Source organism: Lasioglossum baleicum, chromosome 4 (genome assembly GCF_051020765.1).
Source record: "Lasioglossum baleicum chromosome 4, iyLasBale1, whole genome shotgun sequence".
NCBI lineage: Eukaryota > Metazoa > Arthropoda > Insecta > Hymenoptera > Halictidae > Lasioglossum > Lasioglossum baleicum.
The window spans coordinates 4080741-4093574 of record NC_134932.1 but is presented as its reverse complement, the minus strand read 5'-3'; the positions used below and the strand labels follow the sequence as shown (position 1 = coordinate 4093574).

The following is a 12834-nucleotide window of genomic DNA, read 5'->3' as shown; positions in this document are numbered from 1 at the left end:
GTTTCTCGGAAGAATAAAAACAGAATGAATTCAATGATATGTTTGAATTATTAACCCCATGACGAGGATTCTGAACAGAGTCTAACAAATACGTATGTTATTAATTTCCTTCAAGCCGAGATGAAATTCTATTTTGATTTTGTTCGTGTATAGTTATTGGAGAACATGTAGGCATACAATAGATATCAATTCTCTCCGTTTTTAGAAGACTACGAACTACAAAAAAAGCTCTAATCACTGAAACCGTAAAGTAAATCGTAGGGCGAGGGGTTAATTTTCATTGCGATTTATCTAATAAAGCTATTTTGTAGCCTGCAGGTTTTTCAGTTGGCGTAACTACGTCGTATCTCGCTAGACATTCATTTACCTAAACAACGTAGGCAACTCTTCGGCGTTTTCTACTTTTCTGATGCCTTTGCCACCGCCACCTTCGCTGGCTTTCACCATCACCGGAAAGCCAATTTTATTCGCTGCCGCCAAACACTCTTCCGCCGTTGAGACGCATCCTTTCTTGAACAGTTCCGAAGATATCTTTATCTTCTTGCCGCTGTACTGAGCCTTCAATTCTGATCCTGACCACGGCAGTGTCGGTACCTCGGCGGTTTGCGCCACTATACTGGAGGCGATTTTGTCACCGAGCGCCCACATAGCTCTCTCGGACGGTCCTGAAACAAGTTTTATTTCTTTCAATTGGTTTTGATACACGATATTCCTTGGATGGACATATATTATTATTAACTAGCTGTACCCGGTCACGCGTTGCTGTGGCTCAGTCTGGTTAAATGGAAAACAAAGAAAAGAGAAAGCGCACGTTTCTAATATGTGTTATTTCACAATGCTTACGCGATTTTATAATATATTTTACCGTTTTTACCATATTTCTGCTTCTAACTTCTGTAAAACTGTTGGACTCATTTTGTAGACTTCCGCACGCTACGTAAGCCTGTTTGCCCAAAACTGATTTCCGACAAACGGTTCGAAAGTTACGGCCGAAAATACGTTATAGCAAAACTATCAACATTTTCGAGTTTATATCGTTTTTTCGTTGTTTCACAAAATTCTGATCTTACCAATGAAGCTGATGTTGTTTTTGTGAAGCAATTCCGGCAATTTTGGATTTTCCGAAGCGTGACCCCATCCAGCCCAGACTGCCTGAACTTGAAGACGAATGGCGATGTCGACGATCAACTCCACGTTGGCGTAATTGTTGTTGTTCGAGCCGCCAGGTACAGGAACGTATTGATCTGCCATTTTTATGTATTCCGCGTTCGCTTTCAGATCTTCCGGTGTGACCATCACGACGAATCGCACGGCCCGTTCGTTCTTGAACATCTCGTAGGACCAACGGCGTATCGAACGCATACATTTTACTGCCGCTATTCCGTTGTTCGCAATCAGTATCTGTCCAAACATAATTCTCCTGTAAGAGTTGGCATAATCCCCACGGTCTTCGTTTAGGAACAAAGAAACTTTCACAATTCATCAAAAAATTCAGAGAACGCCAAGGATGTCGCCGGTGAGTAATCATGGTCTTTGTTTTTTAGATAGGAAATGTGTATTTTGAGGTTCACGTTACGTTGGTTGCTGTCGAAACAGGTACGGCGGATCTAGCACTCAAGGTCATTCAAGGTCAGTCATGAGACCTTGGCCGGTTAACGTTCATTGCGAAACGGTACGGTACGGTGAATGCCGCGTAATATGTTCGAGCGAAACGGCAGATCTGCGCGTTGAATGACCTGCTTCGGCGGATTTACATTATCTTTACCCTTTGAGGAATCACTGTCGACGTATTGGCGACATCGGGATCACGACTATGTACGCGTCTACTTCCTAATAAATATGTTTCTTCTATCGATCGTATTTGCTGATAATAAATTTTTTTATGTTTTCGGCGCAACGGTTTGATCGTTTATTACGAATTATAAAGCAACCTTTTGCTAATTGTCAAACAAAAGCAACGTTTCGATCCTAGTTTGGATCTTTTTCAAGATCTATTTGAATCGCGTCTGTAAAACAGAAATATTGAATGATTGAATGTAAGAAATATTGTTCATAAAGACATACTCACTTGCTTTGGGCACATTTATCATAAATTTATATTCCCCAAAGCAAGTGAGTGTATCTTTATATGAACAATATTTCTTACATTCAATCATTCAATATTTCTGTTTTTTCAAAATTACTATAACATATTTAATTTACAGACGCGATTCAAATAAATCTTGAAAAACATCCAAACCAGGATCGAAACGTTAATTTCGTTTGACAATTAGCAAAGTTGCTTCATAATTCGTAATAAACGATCGAACCGTTGCGCCGAAAACGTTTAAAAATTTATTATCTACTTCCTAATGTTGCGAACACGCATAATTTAACTGTCTACGAAGCGCAAGATCTAATTCTTAATATCTTTATACAGGGTGTTCATTTGAAAACTTTCCAGCCGAATATCTCGAGAAGTATGAAAGATATTAAAAAAGTGTAAAACACATGTCCAAGGATTTCGAGGGGGGAAAGAGAGGCGCAGTATCAGTTGGATAGTGTTACTTGTTAGTTACTCTGAGGAAACAATACACGATTTCAGGGTTAAGTAAAAAAACTTCAGAGGGCGGCCGCCTATCTACTTGGAAAGAACTTTGTCGTTAACCTGGTATGTATTCTGGATAACGGTACTCACCTTGTTGATGACTTTGGTGCCGCCGAAACGATGAACGAACTCTTCAGGTGTGGCAATAGTGAAATCCTTCTCAAGGAGCCTACTCTGCGTCTGGATCATCACCGTGCCCTGCGACATGCTGGGCCTACGAGATCAAATTGAGAAACGCAGCTTAGTTATCACTGTACACATCGAATAAATCCTCGCTTTGTAAACGATAGATTGAAATCGCTTGAACAAGTCGTGAAATTCAAGAACATCCTTTTGTAGTCTCGGTGGTATCTCTCTTGTCTAAAATTGTATTGCTGCCTCATTCTATTGTTATTCAACTATGTGGTATTATAATTCACGCGGATTTCGTTGTAATTAAAATAGATATTGTTGCCTTCGGATACACTATTTCGTTATAAATATTCTCGCAACTCTTCTAATTCATTTTATTTGATTCTGCATCTTTCGTTTATCGTGTTCGGACTTAAAGGTAGTGTCTTATTATTTAGTATGTTATCACTAGACAGCGGATCTTTAAGCAAAATAAAAATTGTTTACCTGAATCGTAACAAAGAACATGTTCAAATTCTTCTAATGCCTTTACCGTTTTGTATTACACGTACTCATTTTTGTCATAATTGCACAAAATTCACTGTCTGTAGTTATTACAATAGAAGTTCGGGTTGAAAAGTCATTAAAAAGTTAAACGAAACATTTTCGTTTTTAATATAATCCACAGTTACGTATTTCTATTTTGAATAGAACTCCTTAGTAATCCTTAGTTAAATAGGATGATGTAGCGAACGTCTTGACAATACGTTGCGTCGTTCCGACGATATTAGGCGGGATCGAATAATTTTCTTCAGAGGAGAAGGAAGACGGAGTAGGTATGCGCGGCTGGAAGGAAATGGGAGCAATCGTTTTCCTACATTTTTCAAGGTAATTCCTGTCATCCATTAGTGGGCTACACGTGAATGACAGCGGAGAAAGTATACGAACCGTTAATTTAAGCGGCTCACGCAACGCCATTCCTACAACTCCGTAACGCTTTCTGAGCCCTCTGCGTCCGCTTTGGACGCGTACGCGTCATTGTTCCTCCGAGTTTTTCAAAATCGGTACACTTTCTGCACATTGCTAATCGTGTACTCAAATTACTTTTATTTTACGGATCACTAAACGTGACCAGTTTACATTATTTTCGAAAAGTAACAAGAATAGTGTTCATTCCGATCCGTAACGATTTTCATCGCAGTGTATGTCCAAAGAAATGGAATTATTGAATAATTCCCCATAAATGTGCCATAGTTCCGCTGTTAATTTCAGTGCTCTTTATCAAACGATGTCTCGGTGATTTGAAAAGCTTGAACTTCTTCAAAGTATCTGTTCACTGTAGTATTGCTTCACATAAAAATTGCTGACATGCCAAACATTTTTTAAATTCTTCGTTTTGTGGGGTCAACAAATAAAAGAACTGTCTGCCTTTTATGATACGAATACAATTCTTGTTTCGTTAAACGGTGTTCATTACATTATCCATTTTACTGTGGAATATATTGTAGTTTCGTTTAAATTAATTTCTACAACGGATCACTCGACAGAATCACTTCGAATTTTGAAATTATGCACACAATAGTTGATGCTTTTATAGTATAAGCTCCAACAAGGACAGGAAAAGAAGAGTTCTTTTTATATGTTATAGTTGTAGATGTTTCAACAAGAAATCGAATGTTATAAGTAGACTGCGGATCTTTATGCAAGATAAAAATTGTTTGAAAACATTTCTTTCTTCGTTTAATTATATATAATTGAACACTGAAAGCGCAATACGCTGATGTCTTTAAATCTTTTTAATATGTCCACTGCTTTAAATGGTGCTTACCCATTTTCGTCATAAATGCATAAAATCCGCAGTAATAAGTCAATATTTGGGACTGTACTGCCTCGGGTCAGAGGACGTAATTCATGGAATTTTGAGCGAAGATGCGTAAAGTTTAGCCAGTCTTCTTCGCAGTTCTCACTTTCAGACTCTCAAGGACCTGTTTAACTTGGTCGCACGAGCCGCAGCTCAGAAATTCGAAATATTGAACACGTCAACGAAATTCTAAGGAACGCGACGCGACGGTGACCCTGGTGAACGTGTAACGAATTATATGAGGAAAAGTCGGCTTTTGATACGCGTGCAAAACTTGAAAAAGTTAAAAGAAGATGCAACACCGTCGCTGAACAAGTTCTGCTATCTATCCTTTAACATAGAATAATTTATTTCAATTTGATCGAAACAATTTGTACTGTACTACTAGACGATGCGTAGATATATTTTCTTTTAAAGATCGCTTTTTTATGAATGATAAAGATGATTAGCATGTTTGCTCTTGGTCGTGCGATCTTTATTCTGTTTGAAATATCATTGAAAATCAGTAGATCATAGAAGATCGATAATACCATAATTACACGTATCAGCGAGTTGAATTCGAAATCTTATCGGAAGAACTCTAAAAGATCATTTTATCATTGCGAAAAGAAAAATTATAATTGCAGTCAACGGATCCACCAAATCTTATCGAATGAGTCTCTAATGAATCTACATTATTATTAGATAGCCGATCATTATGAAAAACAATAATGTTCTACCTGAATAGCAACAGCAACACTGCTGAAGAAAATATAAGAGTATTCTTAACACATTACCGACCGGTGATTATTGCATAATTTTGAAAAATCTATGGTACATGGCTAAACACTTTTTAATGGAACCTTCAATAGCAACAGCAATTTTCATTGTGAACTAACAAGTCACCGTCAATAACGTCATCTAATAGTTTCATTTAAGATTGCAATGTAAAAGAAAATTTCTATGCTTTCCTTCGATGCAGCACAATTATTAAAAACCCTATTAATAGGCTTCCGGTAGGTAAAGTGTTAACTTCCATGTTAACTTCTCAATATTTCCGTATGTAGCATTTAAATAGCCTCCGACCAATGAAGTATCAGATTTGCAACAATAGCGGAACAATAATCGAAGAAAACGGCGGTGAGAATGTGAAAATATATTACGTTAATCCAGTGGTCGAGTGTTGTTTGTCGCCCGACGGTTTCTCCATCGATGATAGCTGCTCCTTGGAAGCCGTTTCCGCGTGCATTTTCGATGCACCGACGCCAGCCATCAGGTTGTCCGAGGACTTCCAAATCGGGTCTTTCTCTGTGCTTTGAGCCAACACGAATCTTTTCATGCGTTTCATTCCGTTACTCCCTTCCCTGGTGTCTCCGGAACCAAAGATGTCAAGGATTCTCTAGATCAGTGATGAGCAACCTTTTCCTTTTCCAGCGGACGGAAATCGGACGACCGACAATCTGTTCGGGCGACTGGTACCTCACGGTCAACACGCTTTTACAAAATGGAAAACGCTTCGAAGACGACACAGCACGTATTTTCACGTCGCATAAAGGAAAGCACGATCGGTACGGGCTGCTCATCGCTGTTCCAGAATGATCAGCCGATGCACTAACCGATCGTGCAATTAGAGCTCTGCAAAACCGTTCACTGAATTTTCTTGTTCTCTCTCTCTCTCTCTCTCTCTCTCTCTCTCTCTCTCTCTCTCTCTCTCTCTCTCTCTCTCTCTCTCTCTCTCGAGCATGCAGCGACTTTCTCAAGGAACGTTATCGCGATCAGACTTTCCATGCGCTAATGTCTCATTTTTCTGCTTCCTCGAACACGGAGAAGGAAGTCCAAGGATCACTTTTTTCGCGTCCTTCCGCTCGATCGTTTGCGTACACGCGGAACGTAAACAACTTTTCACGCAACGAGTCGAAGGTTTTCTATGTAGTCTCGAAAATCCTGTTCCCAGGTCAATTTTCGAGCACAACAAGTGTTCCACTGGTTCTTCACGAGGCACTTACTTAGACTTGAATTCCTCGCGCGCTTCGCGCGGTTTCTTGCACGGATTCGGTGCAGCGCGACCGTGTTGGGACCATCGCGAAAACTGTGATCTCACGGCAGTGAACTTAGAAGCAATCTTACCGGACTCCTTCCTGGACACTTGTCGCAGAGCAAACCGGACCCTGCTCACTCTTTGACATATATTTAATAACTCTTCGTAAAGAGGATTTTCGCTTTCAGGAATTTCTGATATAGTACTATTCTTATCTAACAATTTTTCTTGCGAACTTCAACAGCGAATTAAACTGCAGACCATTCTACAATTACAATGTTGAAACGTTCGGAAAAGTTTGAAATCCGACACGGTTTTCTCGGACGCTGAATTATTTGTTTATCAATGAAGAAAACTGAGTTCTACTCCAAGTATCGTCTTTTTAAGAAGTTCAAGTCTCGCAGCCATAACTATGTCGCAACGAAGGAACCGGAACACTCGTTTATTACACGGGAACCTCCTGGCCAATGACTATAGGCGCAACGACATAACTGTTCATTCCGAACCCGAGGAGGTTGGAGGTTCTCGAGCAGGTCGAATGTTTGATAAATCACATGGTGTCCGCGATACAGATCTCGAGAAGCGACTCGAGAACGCGCTCGTCTAACATTCTTAGGAGGTCCGTGATCACTGACAACCAGCAAGGTGGACGATTCATTCCATCCGATCTTTTCCCCTACCTTTGTAACTCGCTACACAAGGAAGTAACGTGCTTCTGTGGCAAAGTGAACGGACATTCGAAATCCTCTTCGTGCGGTCAGCCGCACCGCGCGTCGCGCAACGTTTTGTTTTTTGACCCTTCCGTGGATCGTTTGACGCAATCGGATATTCCATGATCAACGTGATTTACAGGTAAACATTATTGTCTCGTCTCCGATATGTATCCGCCGAAACAAAAAAGATAATTACCGTTTCGCGACGCGACTGAATCCCTCGAGGTGCTCATTAGGAGACCGTCGGGGTGTTACGATCATGCTACTTCCACGGATCTCTCAGGAATACTAAAATTAGATCGATGCAGAACTCGCAAGTTATTTGTTGTGCGAGCAAATTTTACAAACAAATATTACATGGTTTCCAAAGGCATACATACATACAGACAGAGGTGGGCATTATTTGGCGAAACAAATATTTCAAATACTATTTAATATTTCAGATTTTATTTTGCTTAAAGAAAATACGCGATGCGCGTGTCGTTAGGTCCATAGGGTGTGTCTTGAGTAAGAGCTTGTCGCGAGTTTGTTAATAACTTTGTCCCCTGATCTGGCGATACTGGTCACAATAATGAAATCGGTAGTAAGCCGAGAACGAATTACGCGGAGGACGCGTAATAACATCGTATCGTTATGCAGAACTCGGTGAGCTATTATATAAACCATAAACTTTATTTTTCATCACATTCGTCGGATCGTGCGACACCCATCACTCTAACTTTTTACCTCTCCGATGGCTCTTGAGTGTAAAACTGCCATATAATGCACATGTAATTCGTGCCCAACATCTTTTGCATACCTCGGAATGACTACTGCGATTTTTTAATGATTGCAACGAATCGATACGTTTGTACGACAACATGGATCATTTTATAACAGTTTCGAACCACTTCCTCACAGCCCACTTTCTCTCATAATCCATCCTATCCCGTTTTCAACACAGTTTAAATCGAAATTTAAAGTCTATAACAAGTAGGGTAAACTGTACAATGATTGGCACCCTAGGCCAACATCGTAGTAAAAATCTTTTTGTCTTTTTTTGAAATGTTTAAGCGAGCTTAACTTGCCATGATTATAAGCCAATAGAGATTTTTCAGCAAAATCAAACAGTTCTACGAGTCGTGAATCTTTTATTATAAAATATATTCAGTGAATAACAATCGTAAGACAAATATTGCAGTCATCGGCACAGTAAGAACTAAGCGTTAAACAGGCTATTTGTTTTATAATTAAACATATACGCACTTATTACGCCTGTAGTATATGTACTTACTCGTAACGAAAATTTTAATAAAACACTATCTACACTGCACTGTGGTCATCCGTCGCTCTTGCTGGATGTACCAGCGTTGCTAACAGTCATATGTGGAACTCTGTTATGAAAACTTACAACGTTGCTTTGAAATATAAATAACAAGCAATATAAAATGATTTTCTATAGCAGGAATTCTTAATGTTTGTCGTTCAAGCCAATAACTACTGCAGTGCCAGCAATAGTACAGTTTACCCTATTTCGCGGAAAACATTTTTCGCAACATTTCAACAACTTTTGCGCAACTTTTCAACTGCACCGAGACAAGTCTCATCAAATATAGAGTTGCATTCAAGGCGACTTAATTAGTTTCTATCTTATCTTATCTAGCGTAATACCACGTTTGTCGAAATATGGTACTTCCAGCCTATAGACTAAAATGTTACTGGCAAAACGTGGTGCTAAGTCGAACGACATTAACTCCTAATCACTCGCGTGCAGTATTTACAATCTGAGACTTAAATTTAAAATTAAATTTACTGTTTCAAGATCAATATTTATTTTTAATCGAAATAATTGTTTCATCGAATGACAGTTTAATTACATTGACGTTACGTGACACGTACGTTATGTCCACGCGAACAATTAATTGTGTAGAAAGTAGAAAGTGGAGTGCGAGTACCTGGAAGTTAACATCTGCTACAAAAACGATCCATTCGATTGCTAATCGATTAGAAACATTGGTTTCATTGTGAAATATTTTGTTCGATGGTTCGAGGCAGCAGAGAATAGAGATCTCCGCATCGAGACTAAGAGGGGATGATATCCCCTTCTCTTCAGAGGTTCAGATCAGAGTATGCTAGCAGAGCCAACGTCGTTTAAAATTTTCATTTCGCACCGAACCAGCGGACTCGACGGATCTCCGGGATCTGATTAAAATTTCTGGTTACTTTCCGCTGTTCTTTTGGTACAAATTAAACAGCTCGGGCAACCGGCAGTCTACGCTTTCACTTTAAAGGATTCTAGCCTCCTTTTTTGTTTACATCCCTGAAACTTTTCGATTAGCAATAGGTTTCGGCAGAGATATTCACCTGTTGCAATAATCAGTCTCAATATGCAGGTGTAGGGTGTACAGATTCGGTTGAAATTGAAGCATGTAAGGTGCCGCAAAATTGACCTTCACCTTGAACTTTAAGGCGAAAAGGTCAACAATTTTTTTAATTGCATCGTATTTCACTCGTCTCGAGGGTCAAAAGTGCAAAAAAGGAATCAAAAAAGATTGTTGACCTTTCGACCTTAAAATTCAAGGTCCAGGTCAATTTTGAGGCATCTTGTTTAGTTCAATTTTAACCAGAGGGTGTAGAATCATCCTATGGTAGCCGCGACATATAATTTCTTTACATCCTGTACATATGTGAGCACTTTGGGGCCAAAATGTCACTTATACCGTGCGCAGACACAATTCCCGGATCTTTAACCTCTAATATGAATGGAGACAACGCTAGGCTGATCAGAAGAAACTAATTAAAAACAAGAAGGTTCGTATACGTACATCGAAAACAAAAAAGTTTCACAAAACATACTAAACGCAAAGACGTGTAGTAAAGAAAAAATCTTTCACATATTTATAGGTTCGCATTACTGTAATTGCTCAGGCTACTTTGATCCCCAAGTTCTCCGGATCTTGGATCATCGACGATTTTAATTTCAAAGTTTATCGGGTCGCTGTAGCGGCTCTCATTCGAAACTCTCCGGAAGCGAATTTCATCCCTAATTGTCTTCAGTTACCAGCGACTTTCATTTCAAAATCTTTTGACTCGTTAATGGTTTCTATCCGTTCAGATTCCTTGGGCTACTTCTAGTTTCCATCCGAAACTTTCCTCGGATGCTCCAGTTTTTCATCTCCAAAGTTGCCGCGCGCCGCTATCCTCGAGGTCACGAGTTTTGACTGCTCGAAGCCATTGAAAAGTACTTCCTCCAATGACACTAATCTATCTCAACGCTTCTTTGTCTTAATGGCCGCTTGTCGTGCGTGAAGCACCCATATATGCGATGTGGCCTGTATAAGCCACACAAGTGCTAAGAACGGTGGCAGCCATACGCTTAAATAAGTAGTTGGTTCAAAATTGAAATATGACTTGCCTGCACATGGGTTATGGGTTCTTTGGACAAATTCAAGCGCCCGATGTCTCTTTTCATTCAAACGTGTGCGATCTTGCTCGACGTGTACGTATGCGAACAATTTGATGGCGAGTTCTCATGCGATTGGATAAAACGTTGGTGAATTGTTCGCGTGAAATTCATAGGAAATGGAGCTGCTTTTTTCCGCAAGATCATAATTGCGCCGAGTAAACAGGATGTCGGAGTTTACAACTTAAGCACGATGCGTAAATTCATTTTTGATCAAGTTGCTGCCGAGTTGAAATTGTTACGCGAAGAAATTGAAACATGATATCCGGTTTCGCATCGGAAAAAGACGCGACACGAGCATGAACTTCGTCTTTGGCAAAGTAGCTCGTGAATATTCAACAATGTGCGAACAAGTCACAGATGACTGCGGTCCCGTGCACCGGTGGGACGAGAGAGGAGAGTTTTCACGATTACGCATGTTAAAAAAGGCTCGGATGGAAGCCGTGCATTCTAGACTTTGTTCGATTACAACTTCGAAGTCCACTGTCGCTCGCTATTCACGCATTCGGAAAACAAAGTCACGTAACACTACTAAGGAAGACAAGATCCATTAAAAAAGCCAACGTTGATGGGAATTCGTTTCTCAAACATTCGATTTCGAATTCATACGTTCTCGTCTGGTGACGAGAGCCGAGTCGCGATTACGCCTCTGATTTACTTAGCGAATATGTACTGCGGAATATGCATTTATATCGCGTCTTGATCTCGACTAGTGAATTAAATAATAACAGGTTTATAAATAGGGTTTTATATCATCGTCGAATCATTAAAATTCTTCAAATTTCTTATCTGTCAGTGTTCATTTGCATAAGCTTCCCGGAAGCTACTTCCACAATCTATTTATAACCTATGTATCATAAAATTCCATGTATTAATACGTATTAATACATACTTGGGAGAAGTGTTAACGAATAAGTAAGTTTTCTTCAAAATATTGGAAAAATATACACATGTATTTACCTACAATAAGACATTCTTTAGTCCGAACCGTGGAGAAATGAGTGTAGAAGAAATTTCTTTACATTTCATTTCCATTTTACTAGTTAGAAACGATAGAGTTACTCGTGTACTCGAATGATCTTCTTTCGGATGAGCTCTCGAACATACTCGTGAAAGAAAATGATGGTTCAAGGTCATGGTTTGCATGTTCAATTAAAGAATGCATTCTATTGTTTACGAGAGGCGGGCAATCTGCTTTGCAAATGAAATTAGCTGAAAATCGTTTAAAATAATTCGAACAGGCCACGTATCGGGATCGAACGTATCGAAATTGTGAACGAAAGAAAACAGAAGTAAATGATAAGTCACCTGAGCCGCTTGCGGCGTTCAACCAATCCCGGAAATTCATTCTGCTGGACCTGGTTGGAGCTGAGATCGTACCCCTCGGACGGGAAGATATCCTCGATCTCCAATTCCTCGGATGGGTCGGGTGCCCCGACCACGAAGCTTACTGGATTTTCCGACATGGTACCGGGGGACTTGACAATATCGTCCTCTCCCGATCCTTGATGGCCGGGCTCACTGTCTACGCGGTCGGTGTTACCTTCAAAACAGTCGATGTGTACGTGTCAAGAACAACTGGTTCGACTACGGCGCCCGTGGAAGTAGGTACACACACACACACACCTTCGTACACCCGGCATTTGCACAATATTTACAAGTGAGCCGCCGCGTTCTCCCCATGGTATTGTTCTTAACACGTGATTCGAATGAGCGCGCGTGTCCTCTCGCGTGTCTCTATGTATTTCCGCCATCGGCGCGGCTCGCGGCTTTAGGGCCACTCTCCAATTCGTTTCTTTAGGTGTCTCCGAATCAAGGGGGTAGACTCGTTTCCAGGATTGCAAGGCTGCGGGATGCGCCTTCTCATCTCTCGATAATGCAAAGATGGGCTTTCTCAGTAATCGAAAGCGCTAGATAAACGATCAATCTAGGCCGCAATCGCCCTCAAAAGTCCTGTTTTTACGTTTACGAGGCGTAATTTGCATTATTCGGCAGCATCTAGCTATGAGAATGGCTACATGCGCAGTTGTATGCTTCCGAATAATGCAAATTACGCCTCGTAAACGTAAAAGTAGGACTTTTGAGGGTGATCGCCGCCTAGAT

General features: G+C 40.3%; 1 protein-coding gene across 7 annotated transcripts in view; it reads right to left on the bottom strand.

Moving 5' to 3' along the window:
• Acc (acetyl-CoA carboxylase) overlaps positions 1-12834 on the bottom strand; it is a 37555-nt gene that overhangs the window by 8719 nt on the left and 16002 nt on the right. For 5 of the 7 annotated variants that reach the window (XM_076421344.1, XM_076421339.1, XM_076421343.1 and 2 more), the window contains 4 exons: positions 12040-12274; positions 2678-2801; positions 1071-1401; positions 368-665 (listed from right to left, as the gene is read on the bottom strand). In XM_076421344.1, the coding sequence (XP_076277459.1) occupies positions 368-665; positions 1071-1401; positions 2678-2801; positions 12040-12197 (911 nt within the window). In that variant the 5' untranslated portion in view covers positions 12198-12274. Of the gene's footprint in view, positions 1-367; positions 666-1070; positions 1402-2677; positions 2802-5701; positions 6380-12039; positions 12275-12834 lie in introns of those variants that run through there. The other 2 variants (XM_076421340.1, XM_076421345.1) reach the window with 2 other exon arrangements.